The 24191-nt window shown below is 44.4% G+C and overlaps 1 protein-coding gene across 2 annotated transcripts in view; it reads right to left on the bottom strand.

Moving 5' to 3' along the window:
• Nucleotides 1-511: 511 nt before the first annotated feature.
• The window catches only part of DGUOK (deoxyguanosine kinase), a 32931-nt gene continuing 9251 nt past the window's right edge, over nucleotides 512-24191 (bottom strand). Inside the window, exons 2-7 of one of the 2 annotated variants that reach the window (XM_084901312.1) lie at nucleotides 21685-21797; nucleotides 15090-15277; nucleotides 10625-10772; nucleotides 4283-4398; nucleotides 1404-1503; nucleotides 512-750 (exon numbers count right to left, since the gene is read on the bottom strand). In XM_084901312.1, the coding sequence (XP_084757438.1) occupies nucleotides 724-750; nucleotides 1404-1503; nucleotides 4283-4398; nucleotides 10625-10772; nucleotides 15090-15277; nucleotides 21685-21797 (692 nt within the window). In that variant the 3' untranslated portion in view covers nucleotides 512-723. The remainder of the gene's footprint in view (nucleotides 751-1403; nucleotides 1504-4282; nucleotides 4399-10624; nucleotides 10773-15089; nucleotides 15278-21684; nucleotides 21798-24191) is intronic. The other variant, XM_084901313.1, reaches the window with a different exon arrangement.

Genomic DNA, 24191 nt, shown 5'->3' with positions numbered 1-24191 from the left:
TTTCCAGCATAGACAGGTCCCTCCGTTAAGGTCGCCTGCAGTTCACTGGGTAAGGTGTGTGGAGCAGGCCACGATGACAGGACGCCCAAACCCTCAGTATTAGACACTGAGCTTGTGGGCTCCTGATCTGTTCTCTCCCCGCCTCCCTCTCTCTCTTTTGTCACATTCTTCAACTCCAGGACCAAGGTCTGAACCTCCACCCCATTCTCCACACCAGGTGCTGGATGGGAAGAGAGAAGGGGGCTTCCTGAGTTCGGGCTTCACTTCCTGGCTCCGGGGCCTCACACCTGAGCACCCACCCCTCCTGAGCCACTTACTGCCCTTCTTCGTGCCTATGGCAGGGCCTGGTTAGGGTCCCGGGAGCAATTCCTGTCCTGGAATGTCTGGTTGGTGAAGGATTCAAGAAAAAAAGCTAAGACTTTTCCCAGGTGAAAATGGCTAGTTTGGAGGGGAGGTCAGAGCAGGCACCAACAGACACATGCTGAAATAAATGACAACGGGATTAGCAGCATAAACAAAACTTAAATAAACTTTATTTTAGAAGACTTTGAGATACAAAAGAAGACCATGGCAAAAGTCTTAGGTAACAGAAACCACAGTGGGGTGTCAGAGCACTGGAGCACAAGGCGATGGGGGTGGGGTGGAGAGGTCGCTGACTCCGTGTTTTTCTAGCTTCAGAAAGTCCGAGAAGCCCACTTCACAGCCACAACATCCTAGCATTGGCTACAAAGTATTTACAAAGGTGTGTATCTGCGGGAAAGAGGAAACCCAAAGTTCAGCTTCACGTTTCAGCAGACTATACAACAGTCCATCCACAATGCAGAGGTGGCTAAGCCCATGAGTTTTTCTGAAGAAGGGAAGAGAGGAAATGTGACCTGCCCAAAGCCACACGATATCAAGTGACAGAGCCGGGAACAGAACTGAGAAGTCTTCAATACCCGAGAGGAGGAAGTTAGTTGGGAAGCATGTATTGCAAGTCAATTATTTAACAATTAGCCCAAAATATTTTAGAAAATCTGGATTATATTGTAACTTGTACAAGGCTCCACAAACTTTGGAATGTGCAATGCAGGTTGAGGCATAAAGCACAAGACCCATTATATCAAGGTCTGAAGCAAATAGAAAAAGTGCAATAAAGGGACCCTGCTGGTGTGGCTCAGTGGTTGAGCGTCGACCCATTCACCAAAGGTCACTGGTTCCATTCCCAGTCAGAGCACATGCCCTGGTTGCAGGCTTGATCCCCAGTAGGGGCATGCATGAGGCAGTCAACTGACGATGTTTCTCTCTCATTGATGTTTCTATCTATCTATCCCTTTCCCTTCCTCTCTCTGAAAATCAATAAACATACTAAAAAAAAACATTAGAAACATACTAAAGGAAAACCATTAGAAAGCAGTTCCCACCTTTTTCATTAATTCTTCTTCTTTGGTTGCATCTTCAGAAAAATCATCATTGACATCCAACACCAGCACTGGGATGTTCAGCAGAGTCTCTGAGTGGAGCCTGTATGGAGCATGAGCATTTAGGGAACAGAAAAAAGGAAGCTGAGCCAAGCTTCAGATCCTCTTAATAATTCAGGGGACTTATCTAAAGTCACATGGCTCCTCAATGAAGTGGCATGTAAACAGCAGTTTTAAAACAATTCACGTGGAGGCATGGAACATACCTCAATGTGGGGTTGGGGGTACAAGAAGAGATAACCCAAAGACCTTATGGGCCTGGTGCATGAATTTGTGCACAGGTGGGGGCCCTCGGCCTGGACAGAGATCAGGGCCATCTTGCCCAGTCCTCACTGGGGTGACTGGGGCCCACTGGGGCCCACTGGGGCCTACTGGGGCCCGGAGAAGGGGGTAGGGAGGGAAACACAGGAGGTTGGCTGTCGGAGCACAATGACCACCAGGGGGCAGCTCCTGTGTTGAGAGTCAACCGGATGTTGCAATTGTTACAACGGATGTTGCAATTGTTAGTGCATGTCAATGGTCAGTGCATGTCATAAGGACTGGTCAACCAGTCGAGCAGTGGACCAATCATAACGGTCGCATAGGCTTTTACATATATAGATATGCATAATCCATGGACAGGCAATAGGGTGGTGAAGCCCAGGGTGGAGGAGGGAGAGGGCTGGATAGAGGTGGAAAGAGGGAAAAGGGGGGGGATGGGAGATATCTGTAATACTATCAATAAAAATATATTTAAAAAAAAATTCATATGGGGCTGGGTGAAATATGTGAAGGGATTAAGCAAAACAAACAAACAAATAAATAAAAACCTCAGACACAGACAACAATATGGTGATTACCAGAAGGAAAGAGGGGTTAGGGAAGGTAGAAGAGGATATAGGCAGGATAAATGATGATGGAAGGAGCCTTGACTTGGGGTGGTGAACACACAATATAATATACAGATGATGTATTGTAGAATTGTACACCTGAAACCTATCTATATATATAAAACACAGAACGTTGTAACAATTGCAACATCAGGTTGCTATGATGCCCACTGAGGCCAGCGAACTGGCCAGACTGGTGGTGGTGGTGGGGGGGGTCTGCCTACCTCCCATGGCCCCTTCCCACAGTCGGCCCTTATCACCCCAATCAGCCCACAGCTCCTTCCCCCAGTCAGCCCCCAATCATTCCCCCCACCTCCAATCAGGGACAGGGCCGGCCAGCCAACCACTCATGGCTCCTCCCCCAGGCCGTTGGCCCCTGATCAGCCCCCCCCCCCCAATCTGAGGAGGGCTTGACCTGCCCACCACCCACAGCCCCTCCCCACAGCCAGACCCGCCCCCAATAGGCCTCCCCTCCCCAATTGGGGGCAGGGCCCCCAGCCAATCACCGCGCCCCTCCCCCCAGCCAGCCCAGCCCTGATCAGCCTGATGGGGGGGCTAGGCCTGGCCCCGATGTGCCAGCCTGACTCCACCCATGCACTGGGTCTCTAGTATAAATATATTAACTAATGCCAACCCAATAAATTCAATAAAAAGTGAAATAAATAAATAAATGAATAAACCAATTAATATGTTTTAAATTGTTACCAGGATGCAAAAAAAATTCTGTCACCCAAGGAAACATAATTTAGCCCTGGCCAGTGTGGCTCAGTTGGTTGAGCATTGTCCCATGCACCAAAAGGTCTCTGGTACAATTTCCAGTCAGGGCACATGCCTGAATTGTGGGCTTGATCCCCAGTAGTGGACATTCAGGAAGCAGTTGACTCTCACACACTGATGGCTTTCTCTCTCTCTCTCTTTCTCTCTCCCTCCTTTCTTCCATCCCCACCTCCTCCCTCTGTCCCTTCCTCTCCCTTCCTTTTTCTCTAAAAAAGTTGATAAAAACACACACACACACACACACACACACACACATAAAATTTAGCCCTTGCAAGGTGGCTCAATTGTTTGGAGCATCATCTCGTATACCAAAAGGTTGTCGGTTCAATTCAATTCTTGCCGGGCGCGGTGGCGCGCGCCTGTAGTCCCAGCTACTCGGGAGGCTGAGGCTGGAGGATCGCTTGAGTCCAGGAGTTCTGGGCTGTAGTGCGCTATGCCGATCAGGTGTCCGCACTAAGTTCGGCATCAATATGGTGACCTCCCGGGAGCGGGGGGCCACCAGGTTGCCTAAGGAGGGGTGAACCGGCCCAGGTCGGAAACGGAGCAGGTCAAAGCTCCCGTGCTGATCAATTCAATTCTTGGTCAGGGCACATACCTAGGTTGTGGGTTCGGTCTCTGGTCAGAGTGTATAGGGAGGCAACCAATCAATGTTTCTCTCTCACATTAATGTTTCCCTCCCTTCCTCACTCTCTAAAATCAATAAACATACCATTGGGTGAGGATAAAAAGAAAAGAAATATCATTTAGTCATTAAAAAATTCAATAAAATTAGCTGGAAAGACAAAGGCTGACATTTCTTTTTATTCTTGAGAGCCCCAAACATTTTAAGTGGACAGCATACCACACCTGAAAGGAGGAAAGGCCAAAACTAGGAATGTCAACTTAATTTCTCTACAATTTTTTAGCCCTTCACCTGAGCCAGCTACATCATCATCACCAATCACCATGTTCAACCCAGTGGAACTTTAAAAAAATAGAAAGCTGGGGAAACAGGACCTAATAAAGTCTCTTGGAATATACAGATTACACCAATATTACATTTCTGAGCTGGAGAATGCTAGACATTTCCAGCCACTTCCCGGACGTCCTGAACTGCCCATGCGCTGCCTGTTGAACTAGTATCTGAAGGGCTGACAGTGGAGAGGCACTCTGTCTGCTGCTCTCTCCTCCACTTACTTGGTGGTCTTGTGAACAAGCCAGGCCTCGTGTTGACCATGAAGCTGCTCAAGATATTCCAGCTCGATTCCTCTCTCTTCTTCCCTGGCCCTCCGGTGCAGTCTCTGCAAACAAACCTGAAAGATAATGATCCCCGGGCCCCGTTGAGCTCACTTGTCTTCTTGGCTGTTACAATGCAGTCTTGGGGGACTCTCGGACCCACTCAAGCTTTCTATCACAGGCACTACAAGCCAAGACCTCCCTCCTGAGGTCTTGTTTTCTCATTCAATCACAGCTTAAGGGCAAACATTACCCACCCATGAATCTGGAATCCCCTTTCTTTTTCCTCCTCCCAACCACATCCAGGAAGTCACTGCATGCTCTTTAATCTCTCTTTAGTTCATTCTCTCCTTGCTTCTCTCTCCTCTACCCTAGTCGGGTCCTCACCTCTTACCTGAACTACAAGAGCCTGCTGGCTCTCGGCCTCCTAGAGGCGGTGAAGTGCATGGGAAGGGCCCAGCCTAATGTCGGAAAGTCCAGGGTAACGTTCCTGCCTCCACACGCACTGGCAGTGCGACCTTTGTGGGCTTCCATCTCCTCACCGCCCCTCTCCCACAAGTTGCTGTGAGGAGTCACCCAGGTAAGCATGCCACACTCCTAGTCAAAGCTGTTCTTTCCTCCTAGTCTGTCGCTCAGTCCTCTCTTCTACAGGTCTCCAAAATAATGGCTTCCCCTCCTTGCCTAAAACTCTTCACAGGCTCCTCACTGCCTACCTACAGTCACTAACCCTGGGTTCAAGTAGGTGTGAGTAGCATCATATTTATGAAAGAATAAGTAATCAGAAACACCTCTTATAAATAGCAAACACTCACTGCAGCAGAATGCAAAACCTGCATAGGTCAGATAAAAAGCAAAAAACAAAAAACACAAACAAAAACAAAACAAAACAAAACACACACACACACACACACACACACACACACACACAAAAGGGGGGGGGGGTAAGGGTTTGGGACTAACTCTCCTTCCCTCCCTCCTTCCAGAGTGTGCTATTTCCATTCTGCTCTCACATGGGAAAAAAGTTTGAAGCACAATGGCTCAGAGAATGTCACCTTCTTTACCTGTCACAAGGCCATTCCTGGAGTCTGGGCACCTCTCCTATATCTCCCCTCTCAACCTCCTCAGCTCCTCTCCTGGACTCACGGCTTCAGCCAGAGCTGCACTCCTGCCTGCAGGCAGACCTCGCTCTTTCACACCTCCACGCTTCTGCTCCAAATGTCTGCTTTGCCTAAACTGCCTTCCTTCCTCTCTGCCTGGCAAACATTTCATCATTCAGTGTCATCTGTCCTGGAAGGACAGGTGGATTAACCCACGGATTCAGGACTGCCCTCTTCCAAACACTTAAAAAAACCTATCCCCAAATGTAAACTCTATCCCCAGACACAGAGCACAATATTCCCAAAGAAGTAGTCTTTGCGGTCTCCTTTTTGTCCTGTTGTCCCCCTAAGACAAGCATGTCAAGCTTGCGGCCCAAACTAATACTTTCTGTGGCCCAGCCAATATAATGGTATGTAAGAAACATTTTAATAAAAATTTCGTATCTTAATTTTTACAATATCCTGTTACACATGATTATTAATAACGAACAACGTTCACTAATGACTGATCACTATAATCATGTTGCATTCATTTGCCTTAAGCACAGGCGCACCATTTCTCTCCAATAATACCAGCAGCGAAGATTTTAGCAGCCGACTGCCTCATCATTAGTCTTGTATTGACTAGTATGGTGTGTGCACCAGGAAATATTTTGCTTTCATAGAATAAGAAAAATAGGTTTATTTGAGTTATACTTATTAATTTGTGCAGTTATTCAGTGTCTGGTAAGTTAATGTTCAAGAAAAAAATATTAATTTTTATTATTTTATGTTCACGATTACTCATTTATTTCAGCCCTTTGTATTCAGCATGCCTCTATCAAAATAAACCTACGTTTCTATGAAAATTGAAGCTTTTGTTCTTTTGCAGCCCACATAAGCTTAAGCCTTGTTTATTTGGCCTGTGTGAGCCTGTGAGTTTGACATGCTTGCTCTAAGGAGACAAAGTCACATACACAGATCTAATTCACAATCTTACGTCCAACTTTTCAAATTGATTAACAGAGACAGATCTAACATGTTAATACTTGTAGAACTTAGGCTCTCCCCCTCTTCCCTGATCAGTAATTGTCCCAAACTCAGATGAAGTCCTGTAGCAGGAATCCTATAAGGTAGTTATATAATAAGGAAAACAATATGCAAAACAGGGACTCAAGTGCCCAACTGTGAGGCTAGGTGGAGGTGCAGCAGTCAGATAAGGGAGAGCAGTTGGGCTCCAACGTCCGACAGGTGTTTCCTGGAAGGAGCAGGCGCCCCCTTTATCTCCGGCACCAGCTCACTGCGCACCGCTGAGCCGGCTGCTGTGTGCGGCCCGCAAACACAGCGGCTTTTTGGCTGTATCGGGTGACAGGGAGGTCTGCACAAGGCGCTCCAATGGCACAGTGATGGGGGTGGGGAGGGGAGATCCAGGAGGCAGGCCGGAGTCCATCCTGTTCAGGGCTGAGCCCTGGGCCCGGCAGAGCAGGAGGTCAATACGTAATTGCTGCATGTGTTCACTTAATGCTTTAATAGCTGACGTAGTCTCCCTCTATCCATTTACCTTTTCCTCCTACTTTTATCATTTCTACTTTCCTTCACTCTGAGCCTGCCTCTTTTCCTTTTATCTTTCTGCCCCTTCATCCCCACCCCACAGCCACCAGCTTCCAGACATTTCCCCTATTCCCCTCCTCCCCAATCACACAGCTTTTCTCCCCACTCCAGCCACAGCTCTCCAGCGCACTGACAACCAATGTTAGACTTCTTTATACTTTCAGAAATATTGTACACATATGTATTCTCACCCCCATATATACATACACACACACATATATATTTAAATATATGTACATACACACATATATCTCTATCTATCTATCTATCTATCTATATGTAAAAGGTGTCCTACTATATATTCTGTTCACTTTGTTTCCTTTAACTTGCTTTTCCAAACAATGCTGCCTCGAACATGAGACATTTTGCCCATGTGGGAGTCTATTCACGGAGTAAGTTGCAAGGAGCATACTTAACAAATCAAAAGGCATGTGTACTTCCTAGTACACACTGCCAAACTGCCTCCTTAGAGGCTAACCCCGTAAATGCCGCCAGCAAGGTGAGCTTCAGGGTTTCTAAAACATAGCAAAGCTCCCCAAGTTTCCTCTCTGAGAGAAAAATGTTATCAGAATTCGTGGGAATGCATATTTTTAAAAAATGTGACTTTATGTTTTCAATTATACACAAGGGCAGATCAATTTTCATAAAAGCTGTATTTACTCATTCATCGCTGGCAGGCAAACACTGATGCTAAGGTCTCTCCTATTAAAGGCTAACATTTCCCTTTTGACTATCAATTTGCTTAACAGAGCAAACTCTTTCCTAAAGAATATAGGTAAACTATTTTGAGCATTTGGCATAATTCTTGCTTTATTGACACAGTTACAAAAATTCTTCTTAAAAAATCCTGCACAAACAGTGCTTCGGTCTGGCCCTTCTCCACCTCAGTCCCATGGGGAGGACACACCTGAATGTAAATGGGGAAGATAGTGTGTATTCAAATGAGTTTGGGGGGGGGGGGAATCCTTCTGCCCATCTGCCCCATGTCTCCCCCGCCCCCCCCCCCCCCAGGAGAAGCTGCTGCTTACACTGCCTGGAGGCAGAGGCAGACACTGATGGTGTCTGCTAGTGCCCAGCCCACGGTGCTTCCAAACGCCGGTGTCCCGTTCCCAGCCTCTCCATGCCATCTCCATGTACACAGTGTCAGGCCAGGCCGGCTCTCTGAGGCACACTGGCCGGCCGCACTCTCTCTTCCTGAGTCCATGGGGTTGGGTGGGACACTGAGGCCCAGCCACTTCTCTTCTAATGTGTGGGGGGTTTATTTTATTGTTGGCTTGCTTTTTGGCATTTAGGGGAGAAGGTGGGAAAGAGCGAAAGGCCCTTCTTAGATCCATCTCCCGGGCTCTGAGCTCGTATTTAAAGGGCTCGGCACCGAACACTGATCACTGTGCAGCTCTTTGGATATAGTTTTAACCTCTGCTCTGCTCTTCTCTTGGATATAGTTACTTCTTAATCTCACAGGAGAGGTCAGGGTGATTCAGGGAAAAGCTATCAGAATTCCTGTGTCTCTGACTCCAATGCCCTCAAATTAGCACCAAAATCCCCAGCCAGTCTCTAAACAAACTGAACTATTTTTCTTTTTCTACCACTAGGTTGCAATAATCTTTCAACTCCCCTCATTCTTCCCCAGCTGAAATATCTCCATTAGCCTCTCAAAAAAGGTGTATCAGCCACGCCACCACCGTAACAGTGGTCACCACCACTGTCCATATCACTGCCCCGTCCCACAAAGTCATCTGGGGGCACAAGCCTTTCTTGCTTTGCTGGGTCCCAGGCCAACCTCAACTCCCCAGAAACAAAGCCTCTGCAGCTAGCCAAGCACCCTGGTCCACTCGGGCGTGAGTCCACCCGCTTCCTTGTCACCAATACTGTCTTCATGGCACTGAACTGATTGTGTGGAAGTTGTTTCTCTAGGAAAAGGTGAGGTCAGCACTCAGTCCTGCTCATGCTCAGCCCCAGAGCCCAATGCTTCTTGCAGCCAGCCATCTTATGACTCCTACTAGAAACCCGTCACCCCTTCAAACTCCAACCACCATCCTCACTCAGTCCCAAGTGCACAGCCTCTCACTCCTCCTCGGCCCTGGCCACGAGCCCTCCTGGGACCAGGACTTTCCTCCCACTGAGAACCCATTCTCGGCTATTTGAAGCCATCCTCTTTGGCAGGGGTCTTCTTTTGCTCTAATCACCGACACCAATCCCCCTGTCCGCCACCCAAGCATAATCACTTCCAAACACACCTCTTCTATTAATACTCGCAGGCAATGAGGTATGAGAAGAGTCACATGGATGGGACCCAGACAGTCAACAAGCAATGAGTGCAATTTCAGCTTGCTTCTTCTCACTGAAGGTTCTATCCCTGTGGCCTCACTGAATCTTTAGTGCAGTTTCACTTTAAACCGTAGGCCCTATTATTTCTGTGGAATCTCTTTATTTCCTTCCATGATCTAGTTTCTGCCTCACAATCTCCAGAAACTCCTGACACAACGGCCCCAGGATCTGGTCCCATCACACTCCTTGCCTCTTTTCTGGCTGCCTCTTTGCAAGGTGGGTCTTTTCCTTCTTCCCGGTCCTCTCCTCTCTGGCTCCAGCGAGCCTGTGCGATGGGGCTCTCCCACCTGTTTTCGGACCTTACTCAGCCTGCTCTCAGGCCTCCTCCTGTCCACACGCTCAGTCCTGTCTCTAAGAAAGGCCTCCAGCCTGAAGACAGCTTTCCCTCCTAAGACTGTGTGGGCTGACTGGAACCTGACCATACATTACAAAAATGCCTCCAAGGCTGAGAGCAACACATCTCAAAAACACCTCCTGCCTCGAGAACTCTCTCATCATAGGTGTTTCTTCCGCTCTTTCTCCCCCTGCCTCTCTGAAATCAATACAAATATATTTTTTAAAAGCAAACCTCCTGTCTGATTCAGAATCCCACTCCAGAAAAGCCCTTAGAGATTCCTGGTCTGGGCCACTGGATTTAAGAGACAAGAACCTCTAGGGGAAGGTGTCCGGGGGCTGCCCAAGGTCACTGCCAGTCAGCAGAGGCCACAGACCACTGCTGTCTCCAGAGACTTTGGTGCTCCCTCTCTGATGTTACCCTGTTCTGTGCTAGGCTGGCTCCATGGCCCACGTCAGAGAACCATGGAAAGAAGCTTCTGTAGTCCATCCTGCCTTACTGGCAGTATCCTTAAGGCTCAAGACGGGGCTATAGATCAGGGCAGTGCCAGGATAGGGTGAGGAAACCGTCCTCTCTCTCCCCACATCCCATTCAGAAAACCACCAACACCTACACAGAGGGAGGGAAAAGTGGAGGCAATTGGCTACAGGTTACCTGGTCGGAGGGTCCAACCTGTGAACCCTGGGCGAGAAAGATAACGCCCCACTTGCCCTAGGTTATTACTACATCAACGGCCCTTTCTACGGTGTGTTGCTTCAGCCCTCGGCTGCGAAAAGCCTGTGGGAAATGGGGCGCTGGGCGTTAGAGTGGGAGGGGGTTTACCTACCGCTCTCTCTGCTCCAGGTAATCCCCACAGCCTGATTTCTCCAACCGGGAAATAAATCAGGGGCTTAGGGGACATCGCCTCTTAAGTTTCATACGGCCTTTCAGTCAAAGGCTTTGGTTCTGCATTACCTGGGGGGCAGCCTGAAGGTAGATGAAGCCGTGTAACTGGAGCCGGCTGGCAAACTCCTGCAGGAGAAAAGAATGCCAGTCCTGGTAGATGTGCCACTCCATGTCACTGAGGGAGCCATTTTCAAACAGATTCTTTGCAAAGATATACCTGGTTGGGAATGTAAGTGGGGTGGCGGGAGGGGAGAAGAATGGGAAATGGAATGGGCAAAAGAGAGAAAGAAGCAGAAAAATCAATAACCAACTTGCTCCACGTCTGTTCAAACCACTTAACCCTTTTCAATTTTGAAGAAATCTGAATTTTTAACATATATCCCCCTCCTGCTCAACACTAAGATGGAAAATAGCACTTAGACATTAGAGGCCCAAATCAGAGCTCTCCAGACGAATCCACGGAAGGGCCCTGGAAGAGTGTATCTATCACTGGTCGCTAACCACTTTTCCTGCCGGAAACCAGTCAGAACATACGGCAAATGGTGCGTGTATACTCAAACGTTTGAGGTTTCCTTATTATCACTGTAGCAGCCCCCAAACAAAAGCCAACCTAGCATAAAGCACCCACCACAAGTCACTTAAAGACTGAGGGCTTCTGCGTCTCCAGGCTGCTGAGCCAGCCTGCTGTTTGGCTGAGAAGTGGAGAAGGGGCTGGATCTCCAGAGGCGGCATCACCTATGGAGCAGGAGATGCATTTCCTACTAACGGCGGGATCACCAAGGAAGCAGACTTTCCTCCAAAGTACACGAGCTCTTTCTTTGCTTTATCTGCTGCTGAGCCTCTTAGATATAAGAAAGCTAAAGCTAAAAATCAACTAGCTGTGCCCCTGGCTTACTTATTAAAGGAGCATCTGGTAAATAGGAAATCAGAGCTAACCAGAAACTATGGCTTCAGAAGGGTCAATTCTGCTTTCAAATCTCAGGCATCTTGATACAAAACACAATTTACATCCCAAACAATGAACTGCAGTTTCTAAGGCAACGCTCAGCAACTGGCCACTTCTGAGAAAATGAAATTCAAGAATTCTTGTGTATGAATGGCTCGGGGAAGCATACACTGCATGGCTGTGTGTTGTGATTAAGAGAATGGGCTGCAGAATCTCATTCCCAAGTCTGATCCTAGCTCCAGAAATTCACTAGCTGTGTCACTGTGCGCACATCATTCAACTCTCTCAGCCCGTGTCTTCCTCTGTGTAAAGAGAGAACTATCGAGGCCTGGCTGGTGTGGCTCAGTGGTTGAGAGTCGACCCATGAACCAGGAAGTCACGGTTTGATTTCTGGTCAGGGTACATGACCAGGTTGTGGGCTTGATCCCTAGTAGGGGGTGTGCAGGGGGCAACTGATGAATGATTCTCTCTCATCACTCATGTTTCTTTTTCTTTCTTTTTAAAAAAATATATTTTATTGATTTTTTTACAGAGAGGAAGGGAGAGGGATAAAGAGTTAGAAACATCGATGAGAGAGAAACATCGATCAGCTGCCTCCTGCACACCCCACACTGGGGATGTGCCTGCAACCAAGGTACATGCCCTTGACCAGAATCGAACCTGGGACCTTTCAGTCCATAGGCCAACGCTCTATCCACTGAGCCAAACCGGTTTCGGCTCATCATTCATGTTTCTATCCCTTGCTCCTTCTCTCTTCCTCTCTGAAACCAAATATGATTTCTAAAATCATATTTTAAAAAAGAGAGAACAGTAGACCTTAACTCACACCTAGTATTCAAGGCATCTTAATCATCATTGTAACTACTTCTTTGCTAGTCTCTGAAGAAATCAATTGGAGAGCTCCAGAAGTCAACTCTTCCAAGCTGGAATTTTAGATAGAGCCGAACTAAAGGTAAAAAGAGGTGACATCTGTAACTCAATTTCTGAAAAAGCTTTTCAGCTTCTTCACAGGTAACACGGAAATTAAGATCTGTGGAGAAGAACTGATTGTCGGTTAATAAGCCCTGTAAAAGGGCCCTCCCCGTTCCTGAGGATGCGCACGGCTTTGTCTTTCCAAAGCCAGTGCTGAGGGGGGAGAAGGGCCGGTGCTCAGTGCTAAGCGGAGAGCACCGCTGCAGTCTCCGTGCAGGGGCTGCCAAGAATCAACGTAAGAACCTGCTCTGAGACCACATGCTGTTGTTTCTCATAACTCCAACAGAAAAGATTTCGATTTCTTCCTCCCCGTCAGCCACTCTCCCAAACAACCCGAGTTCCTCCTTTGAAACACACATAACATGCCATCACATGTGTCAGACTAAGGTCGCTGTGAAGGCAGGGAGGGGTTGTGTTTTGCTTCCTAATGCAGCCCCAAGGCGACAATCTGTGCTGAGTGAATGCACACATGACTGAATGTTTAAGAGTGAAAAGGCTCTAAATTACCATTAGGACTAGAATGTGTAATTAGTTATCTTTTTTGTCTCAAAAATGCTCCTTCTGAAGAGCACATCTAGGATGTGGTAACTGCCTATAGTGCAATCAATTCTCATCTCTTCCAAGTAAACGGTAAGATCTTGTAGCTCCTAAACAAAATATTTCTTTATCTTTTTTAGGATGTTTACTTATTTTTTAAAAAATCTTTATTGTTGAAAGTATTACACATGTCCTTCTTTTTCTCCCATCAACCATTTGTTGCCTGTCCCCAGGCCTCCACCACCCTATTGTCTATGGCCATGGGTTATGCATTCAAGTTTTTTGGTTTATCTCTTCCTACCCACCCACCCACTCCTGCCTTCCCTCTGAGATTCCAGTCTGTCCCATGCTTTTATGTTTCTGGATCTATTTTAAACAGAGTATTTCTATTTCTGAGGGGTCTCTCATATGCCTACCTCACTAAAGGGCTAAAAATGATGGTGAGTACATTTCCAAGTAATCTAGGTGGTTCTATGCAACTCATCCTCCTAGTCCAGGAGGCATGGCTTGAGAGAGGGGAGAGGAAAATAGAAAGCAGTTTTTTTACCCAACAGGTGAAAACAACAACAACAACAACAACAACAACAAAAACACACAAAATCTTGGACCCAACCATTTGTAATTGACAAATTTAGCTTTTATAAAAAGTAGGCTCTCCCTTGCAGTACAGAGAGGGAATGCGTAGTGCACAGGATTTGTTTTACGTGTCTTGTGTGATTTTAGTCAACATTAAAACAAATCACATCCTATTAGCAAATAGGCTCTTATTTTTCCCTCCAGGAGGCTTTACGGAGCTCTGGAAAGTAGAACTAGTTTGTCTAACTTGGAATGAAAGGGTCACCGACAGTGTCTTCGGAAGTGACTGCAGCCGAAATCGGTTTGGCTCAGTGGATAGAGCGTTGGCCTGCGGTCTGAAAGGTCCCAGGTTCGATTCCGGTCAAGGGCTTGCGCCTTGGTAGCGGGCACATCCCCAGTGGGGGTTGTGCAAGAGGCAGCTGATCAATGATTCTCTCTCACCGATGTTTCTAACTCTCTATCCCTCTCTCTTCCTCTCTGTAAAAAATCAATAAAATATATTTAAAAAAAAAAAAGAAAAAAAAAAAAAAGAAGTGACTTTCCAATGCCACTGCAGCATTTCCCATTCTGATAACTCAAAGGGCTTAAGATAGACCATGATACTATCAAGTTTAAACCGCCATTGCACACCAACACGGGCCATTCAGAGCCTCAGGTCCAAACAAAACAAAGCAAAACAGCAGTATCTAGATCAAGGCACCCTCGCTTGTCTCCAAGTGGCTTAAGTGGCCTGGTCTCATGGCACAGCCGGGAACTCTGGAGCCTGGACGGACTGCCTCCTCTGGGACACATGATCTGAGTTCCCATGTTAGCTGCTGGCCGTCATTAAAGTGACTCCACACCTCACTCCCTCAGGTGGTCAGGGCCATGCCTTCCTGTGACCTGCCATGGGCAGAGTAGGTCCATTATAGACTCGGCCAGCACTGTAAGGCCTGTCACATACAAGGGGTCAAAGAAGGGTAAATCCAAAACAGACGTCAATTTCACAGTTGTGCTATTTCTTTTTAGATATCCTTCCTTGAAGAATAAAAAAAGGATACATATATCTCTCCCATCATTTTAGAAACACACATTTTTAATTCCGCTTGCTTTCTTCTTCAACGTAATGACCAACCACTGATTCGCTTGGTTTCCTAGAGCACACACTGCTTCCTTTTTTTGTTTCCCACACTGCTTCTTAATTGTCTGTCCGGTGCCTTTTAACATGCAATGTTTTTATTGGGTATCTACCAGCTGGCCTCTGAGCCAAAAAAGAATGGGAAAAATAATCAGCGGCAATGTGGGAAATTTAGTGCATGGAGTTTATGAAAAACACCATTTCCTCTCTTGCTATATATATGACAGCCCCGTGGAACTGTAAGTCTGAACAAATCTATCAACTGTTGTCTTGAAAAAGACAACGATTTTTGAAAGTTCGATGCCAGAGTGGTGCAGAGCCTGAGCAAGAAGAGAAACATGTGGCACTGAGTGGGGGCTCCTGACGGGGCGGGGTCAGGGTCTTACCTGTCGCTGTACACAGACCTCTCAAAGATCTGGACCCCTTTCTTGGCCCGTAAGACTTTCTCGGGGAAGGGCTCCAGCTGTATTTTTAGGCGGCTCATAAAAGAAAACGTCTGGAATGTGTAGGACCATCTTGCTGGCTCCCGGTACATCAAATCCAGCAAGTTTGTGGAATTTGGAGTACTGAAGGCCTGGAGAGAAATTGAAAAAAAAAAAAAAAAAAAAAAAAAGAGAGAGAGAGAGAGAGAGAGAGAGAGAGAGAGAGAGAGACGATTTCCTAGAAGGCATGTTTTTTACCTTCTCCCAGCACCCCAGCAGGTTTAACAATCAATGTGAGAAGCAATTACAAAGGTTTCCTTTAGTCAATGCTACATAATTAAAGAAGAGATTTTCCTACTTTATTAGACGAGAGTCCGATAGAGGGAGATGACATGTCCTGAGAAGAGCAGAGGAAGGACCACAGAGAATGAGAGCAGTGCTTACTGATGGATGGGTTTGTGGAGTCTGATTGAGGGGGAGTTAATAGTCAACAACCATCTAAAACTCAACTTGGAAACAATGTTTTCTATTGTAACACTTTGTTGCCTCCCTTTGTGACTATTTCTTTATAAAATTTCAACCCAGAGAAAAGCAAGTGATAACTTGACTTGAAAATACCACCAACCAAACAGAATCCCCCCTCCCCCGTCTCTGTCTCCGTCTCTCTTTCTCCCCCTCCCCCCCAGACACACAGACTTTATGAAGGGCGACTTACTCGGTACATGCAGGTGGCATGTGTGGGACACTCAAGAGCCCTGGATTCTTTCCTGAGCTCTAGCATGACTCAGGGCAAAAGTGAGTTTTACACAAAGCATTCTAGATCTGAATTCACTCAGTCACCATTAACTGAAGACCTATGTCAGTGGTCGGTAAACTCATTAGTCCACAGAGCCAAATATTAACAGTACAACGATTGAAATTTCTTTTGAGAGCCAAATTTTTAAAACTTAAACTTCTTCTAATGCCACTTCTTCGAAATAGACTCACTGGCCCAGGCCATGGATTTTGTGGAAGAGCCACACTCAAGGGGCCAAAGAGCCGCATGTGGCTCACGAGCCGCAGTTTGCCCACCACGGCTCTACACCATTTCTAAAAAGAATCTGGGTACTTGATACACAGTGAATTACAGCACATCCTAACCAGGTTAGATAACCACCAGTGGTCTAGTTTGGCTTATCATCATCCCTACATTCCAAAAGGGGTCCCAACCCTTCAGAAGGCTTCAGCAGGAGCAATGCATGTAGAGCAGAGTGAATCACAAACCGATCTCCTGTCTTTCCTGTCCTCCAAACCACAACACACACCAGCCTGACAGGCGGCCCGGGCTAAGAGCTGGAGGTAGAAGCAGCGGAACAAATCCCCATCAGCTGGGGTCTCTGATGTCATAGCCTGTGGGGTGGCACAGAGCTGAGCCGGCATGGAAGCCCTGAGTGAGGGGGGCGCTCTGCTGACAGATGTGTTAGGCTGACTGGAGGGGGCTGTCCCACCAGCAGGCCTTGGGCCGCCGAAGGGAGACTGCTCCAGAATAAGAACTGCACAGAGGCCTATATAATTTCTGAAAGAAACATTTCAGCTACAGAACAAATGCAACATCATTTCTAACATATAAACAAATAGAGGAATAATCATTGGATATAAAAATATTCAGCAATTTAAAGGGAGAGGATCAATCTGTGTGCTCAAGACAAGCAGCCTCTTAGGAGACAGCTGTTGCCAAGAACAGGAAAAAAAACAGAAGAATCTCATTGAGATTCAAGAGATGGCCACATCGATAAAAACAGGCTGTCATAAAAAAATAAAAAAAAATAAAGGAGCAATGTGAAAAGAACATTCTTAGAGGAGAAAAATACAATTTCCAAAACAAAACACCCAATGAAGACTGCAGTAAACCTGATGACTGAATGTCATATAGAGTATCAGCTCAAGAAATTCTCTCTAAAATAAGGGGGGTGGGGGGCAGAAAATTATAAAAAATGAAAAGGCATGCATGAAGGTCAGAAGAAGGACATCTAGTGTATATTGCAATATCGTGGTAGGGTTGGTTTTTCTTGTTCTTTCTTTACTATGAAAAGATGCATCAACGTGTAATGCCATCTGTGCTTCATCTCAAGCAATTAATTAAATTGGGAATCATACAACTTTCCAAACAGGGGTTAAAATGACCTGCAGCTCTACAGTACCTATAGATCAGACAAAGCTACCCAAGCAAGCAATTTTTCTTCTCATGTGACAAGAGCCCAATACAGAGAGATGAAATGCAGCCCTCAACAGCAGCAGAGTCACCTCCAGAGAAGACTGCTCCTCATGAGGTGTGTGTCTCCTCATCATATTTCACCGTCAGTGAGAATCACTGTCTAACAGAAACCCTCTGTGTCGCTAGGCATGTAAGAACAGAAATAAAGTTTAAAATCATGGCACAACTCGGAGTTACAGTCAGAAGTAACTCATCAGATGAAAAAACTTGATCAGTTACCCTAAAAATTTTCTCTAAAAAACTAATTTTCTGAAGCACAAGATTTTCCACCAGAGAAATTTACTGAGTATCAGAAAAGATTATATATATATATGGGGTGTCTAAAAAAATTGTATATACACTTTAAATAATTAATTCCAATGAGTTAAATCTGAAAAGAGAGAAACACCAATTGAGCTATCAGCTGTTACGTGTGCAACACATTCTTTTCGGACACCTTATAAATGTACTAGAGGCCCTGCGCAATCTGGGACCCCTGGGGGGTGTCAGGGGCCTGGAGCATGGGTTCGGCCCGAACTCTGCAGGCCAGGCCAAGGGACCCCACGGTTAGTATATAGGAATGCAGCAGAAATAAAACCACATGTATATGGGCAAATAATTTTTTACAAAGAAGCCATTACAAAAATGTAAAGATCTTGATAAAGAAAAAAACCCCAAGAGGTTGGAATAGGGAATTCCTAGAGAATACTAATAAATGGTGAATAAACATAAAAAGATGTTTAGTTCATTGGTGCAAATTGTTATAAAGAAGGAAAGAAAGCCTCATTAACAGATGGTACTGGAAAAATGAAAAAGCCACAAGCAAAAGAATGAATGTAGACTACAGTTTGTCTCCATGTACAAATATTAATTCAAAATTCATAAAAGACCTAAATATAAGATCTGAAACAATAAATTACATAGAAGAAAACATAGGCACTAAACTTATGAACCTTGATCTTAAGAGGAGATTTTTTGAATTTGACCTCAAATGCAAGGGAAGTAAAGGCAAAAATAAATGAATGGGACTAAATCAAACTATTTCAAAACATTTATTTGCAAAGATATACGCATCTCATTGCAGCATTATTCATGGTGGCCAAGACATGGAAACAGCCGAATGTCCTTCAATAGATGATTGGATAAAGAAGATATGGTTCATGCATACAGTGGAATACTACTCAGCCATAAGATGGAATACTGCCATTTGCGAAAACATGGATGGACCTTGACAATATTCTGCTAAGTGAAATGTTAGTCAGAAAAAGCTAAGAGGCATATGAGTTCACTAACATGTAGAATATAAAACTCATAGACACAGACAACAGAATGGTGGCTACCAGAGCAAAGGGGGGTGCGGGAATAGTATAAAGGGAGGCAAGTATATGGTGATGAAGATTATCTTACTTTGGGTGGTGGGCACACAATGCATTATATAGATCATTTATCACAGAAATGTACACTTGAAACCTATATGATCTTATTAACCAATGTAACCCCAATAAACTTAATTAATTAAAATAATAAGTAAAAAAGCAATAACAGGTTAAAAAAGATGATGGGAAAACAGATCCCAGTTACAATAACAACAAAATGTATAACTACTTAGCCATAAACTAAACAAGGATACTACTTGGACAAGTAAATTCTATTTGGAAAAAATTAGATTCCTATAGTTTTTGTTTTTTGACGATCTAATTGGCTTTATTAGCAATCATGAATCTGGCAGCATCCCATGTAGCAAGTAGAAGTGCACTTCCTAGATCCCATAACTTTAAAAATAAACATAAAGAGTAAAACCAAAAAAGCAAGAGTAAGAAATATAAGTGCATTTGTTATCATCTTGATCTGTGAGAGTTCTTTTCAAACTTTAACATCAAAGACAGCAACTCTGAAGAAAAAGACAGATTTGAGTACATAAAAATTTATAAGTATTAAACAGCAAAATACATCATATAGTATAAAGATTTTTAAAATGCCAAACTAGGGAAAGTAGCAGTATATAGCAACTAAGATACTTAACATATGATATAAGTTCTTAGGAAAGCCATTACAAAACTGTAAAGATCTCAATAAGAAACACACACACAAAAACAAACAAACAAACAAACAAATAAACAAACAAAACAAAACAACAACAAAGAGGCTTAAATAGGGAATTCACTAAAGAATAGCTGATAAACATAAAAAGATGTTTAGTTCATTCATAATCAAAGAAATGTAGAATAAAACACACCGTTTTAATGCCACGCTCATTAGAAAAGATGAAAAATAATATCCAGTGTTGCAGAAAGCATAAGTAAATTGATACAACTTTTCTGACTGAAAATTTTGGAAATTATAACAAAAGTGTCAACAAATTTAGCTATTAAAAATAATAAAGATGTAGCTACAAGGCTATTCATCTCTGTAACACTTATAATAGTGAGAAATAAGAAAATTAAATATTAAAAAGACCAGGTAAGTAAATAATAGAATATATTATAGCAGTATATGCCACCATTAAAATATTACCATGAAAGGAAGACCGTGCATATAGTGATGTGCAGGTGACAATCATAATTTTTGTTTAAATGAGTAAATGTATATGTTTTATATATTTACGTAAGTATATGTAAATATATGCATTTTCTCTGTAGAAAAAGATCTAAAAAGACAAAATGTTAATTTTACCTCTGGATAATGGCATTATGGGAGTATTAGTTATCTATTGCTGCATAACAAATTATGCCAAAATTTAGTGGCTAAAATAAAAACATTCATTATCTCAGTTTCTGTGGGCAAGGAATTTGGGACCAGCTTAGCTGGGTGGCTCTTCTTCAGAGTTCCTCGTGAGGTTTAGACTGGATGCTGGCTGAGGCTACAGTCATCTGACGACCTAACTAGGGCTGAAGGATCTACTTTCAAGAAGGTTCACTCAATAAAGCTGTTGTCAGGATTCAGTTCTTTGCTTCACAAGAGGGGATGCATCCCAAGAGCCAAAATGTGACTGAGAGAGAACAAGACTAAAGATACAATGTCTCTATGGCCTACTGCAGAAATCATACTCTGTTATTCATGCTACAGTCTAGTCATTAGAAGCAAGTTATTAAGTCTAGTCCGAGACCCACAGGTTGAGAACCGCAAGCAGGGTCGCCTAAGACCATCGGAAAACATAGACATTTACATTACAATTCATAACAGTAGCAAAATGACAGTTATGAAGTAGCAACAAAAATAATTCTATGGTTGGGGGTCACCACAACATGAGGAACTGTATTAAAGGGTCGTGGCATTAGGAAGGTTGAGAACCACTGATTTAGACTATATCCAGAATGTCCTTTTGAGTTCTGAGTATTACTATTAGTAAATTCTAGGCGGAAAACTAACAAACTGTAGCTCATCACCTAGACAAAGTTACTTCAGAATGAGGAATAGTCTGAAAGAAAATGGCGTTTGGCTTGAAAGAGACAAGAATTGAAGGGGAGAAAGAGCAGACAAATCATTGCCTTCAACTATATGAAGGGTTGCCAAGTAGAAAAGTTAAAAGGACTTAACGGGGCAGAACTTGAACCAATGACTCAGAGTCACAGGTATGCAAAGTGGTTCATACAAGAACTTTCTAACAGTTGTTAAACACCAGAATGAGCCACTCAGTGATGTTCCCATTGGCTGCAGGGGTGTGTGGCAACTGAGGCATGGCGCTCCACGCCCTGGCTGCCTCTAAGGTTCATGTCCAAACTGCTATTTCCTTACTCACACTGACGCGGCTGGTGTTGAAACCAGCGTTATAGCTTTTCCGAAAGCAGTAGACCTAATACAAGTGCCTAAGCCACGAGGCATACATGAAATGTACAGTGCGTGGCACAACATACTATAGCGCCTGGTACTCAGTATGTGATTTATACATGTTAGTTATATCTGCATCGATTCAAAGTGTGAACCACTTTGTGTACCAAGGGCCTCTCTAAGGTCCTTTCCAATTTTTAAGACTTCATAATTAAGTTAATCACTACAATTAACTATTAATCCTGATGGACTTCAGTAATATATCAATATTTAAGGGTAGGAATGACAAAATTAATCTTCAAAATAGCTGGACATGCTTTGGGAAACCACACAGAACAGAAGCAGTCACTTATGCAGACATGTAAAAACCACAAAAAATCAAAGCTAAACATATTCAAACAAGTCATATCCTCTCTGGTATACGTGGTCTGCTTTCTGAAAGGAAGATTTTTTAAAAAGAGACTCGAACTGGGCTACTTCACCTACGTAGAGCAAATTATATTATTATGATTAGTTTACTCACCCATACCTGCCAACTACGCACAACTGAAAACTTACTTTTTGCGGGCCAGCTGCCTGGACATTCTGCCATGATGCTACAGGTTCTGTAGCTACGTGCCACTCTGGGTACCTTTTCGTGAGTAACTTCACAAAGGTGGACTTTCCCACAGCTGCAATGCAAACAGCATGTATTGGGACCCTTCCCAAACCAGGGCTGAAGGAAAAGGCGGCTATTAAATTCTGCCCAATTTAAGGGAACAATTGGACAGTTTTTCTAATTTTAAAACTCAACAGCAGACTGTCAGACTGACAATGGGCCAAGGCCACCCTAACCAGAGTCACCACAATGTTTTGTTTTTGTTAATCCCCACCTGAGGGTATTTTCCCATTGATTTTTAGGGAGAGTGGAAGAGAGAGGGAAAGACCGAGAGAAACACATCAATTGGTTACCTCCTGCACGGGCCCTAGGCCCAGGCCAGGGAGGAGCCTGCAATCAAGATACATAGTATGTACCCTTGACCGGAATAGAACCTGGGAACCCTTGATCTGCAGGCCAATGCTCTTCCACCGAGCCGGCTAGGGCCAGAGTCATCATAATGAATGCAGGCAACAGGGAGGAAAAATACTCCTAACATGTGATCTGAAGTTTTACTGTCCTAACCTCCCAGAAGCAGAGTATTTAATGAGAGTTAAAAATGTAATAGACAGTCAAAAGCTGATGAAATCAGTTGTTATAAAGCTTTAATCACAGTCCTATTTATCCTGTGAAAGTGTAAAAATTTCCAAAATAATTTATGACCCTTATTCATTCAACAAATCTGGCGAATGCTTAGGACTGTCTGACACTGGGGGTATAATGATAAAGTTATAATGAGGATGGACTTTGCCCTCACAGAACTTGTATGGATAGATATTAAACAAACACTCAAGGAACTAATAACAAAGTGTGTTAAGTGCTAGATAAGAAAAATGCAGGACTGCTCTAATATAGCTCAGGAGGTCAGGGAAGGCTCTGAAAAGCATTGAGGTAAAACCTGAAAGATAAGGAGTTTAACCAGAACAAGGGTAACCTAAGCAGAGAGCAGCATGGGAAAAGAGAAAGAACTAGGCCCACAGTCAGACAGAAGAGAAGTCTATGTGTGACCTTGAAGAAGCCAGTGCAGCTATAGATGATTAAATGAGGGAGAAGTGTGATTCAAGATGTGTGTGTGGAGAGGCAGAAAGGCAGGCTGGGACGAGGTTATGTAGGGCCTGGAACCATTTTAAGAAATTTGAATCTATCCTAAATACAATGGGAAGTCAGCGATGATGAGTTTTAAGCAGGGAAATGTCAAATTTCCAACTCGTTTTTAAAAGATCACTCTGCCAGCTGTGTAAGAATGGACTGATATGAAAGTAGGCAGACCAGTTAGAAGGCAACAGTAGCTTGAACCAAGGTGATGGGAGAGGCATAGAAAGTAGCAGGTGCTTTGAGAAAATACTTCCGAGGTTAAACCAACCTAGTACTACAGCATTCAAATCTTTTCCCATTTACACCAACATCTGGCCTACATCTTTCTGAGCTCCAGACTTCACTAAGAGCCTCCAGACATCTTTACTTGGATGGCCCACAAACACCTCAAAGTCACTCTATTACCTAAATGAACTCATTGTCTTCACCACCAGGCTGACTTCTTTCCCATTCCACACCTCAAGGTATGGCAGCACCATCCACTCACTGTCAGAACTTCCTCCTCTGCCAAACCTCAAGGGGCCACCAAGTGCTTTTGTACCTGCCTTTTTAATTTTCCCCATCTCCTGCTCAAGATCAGGCTCTCAACACTTCTGGCCTCTCCAACTCGGGCTTTGCCCTCTTCAGTCCATCATACATACTGTAGCCACAGTGAACACAGAAAAGCACTGCTGAAAACTCTCTGACAGCTCCATAGTGCCTTCACAACAAAACCCAACCCCACAGCATGGCCTATGAGACACATCATGAAATAGCCCCTGCGTACACGTCTCTGGCCTCAGCTCCCTTTAGCCATCCTGAGCTCCCTCTGGACCAAACTCCTTACACTCCAATCATGCCATGTGCTCTGCAAATGTGACTATACACATGCTTCCCCATTTCTTGGTACACTTCCTCTCCTCAGCTGCCTAACTCCAACTCAATCTGCAAGAATCTGCTTAGATTTAACTCCTGTGTGAAGCCTTTCCAGCCCTGACACCCCTAAACTGCATTAGCTAATCCTCCTTTGTGCTTGCCCCGGCATGCTGGGCAAGACTCCATTACTGACATTGTAATTGCATTTCTCCAGGTAGACGATGGGGCTCCTCCAGGACAGGAACCAAAGCCCCTAGCCTAATGAGCTGACTGACTGAATAAAACAGTTAAAACATGACTAATTTTAGCTCCCTCTAAAACCCACTCTGGTTAAAAATAAAAAAATAAAACCTTAAAGAGTGCTATGGGAACTCAATCTCTTCTACTGAAGTTGATCTTTCTCAAGTGAGTTCTACCCTTAGAAAAAATCCAAATGGAACCCAGAGGAAAGAGGAAGACGCCCTTCCAGCCAGTTTTA

This window comes from Pipistrellus hanaki (genome assembly GCF_964339955.1).
Source record: "Pipistrellus hanaki genome assembly, chromosome: 12".
Taxonomy (NCBI): Eukaryota; Metazoa; Chordata; class Mammalia; order Chiroptera; family Vespertilionidae; genus Pipistrellus; species Pipistrellus hanaki.
Note: the sequence above shows the minus strand (reverse complement) of the source record. Positions and strands in the feature narration are given on the sequence as shown.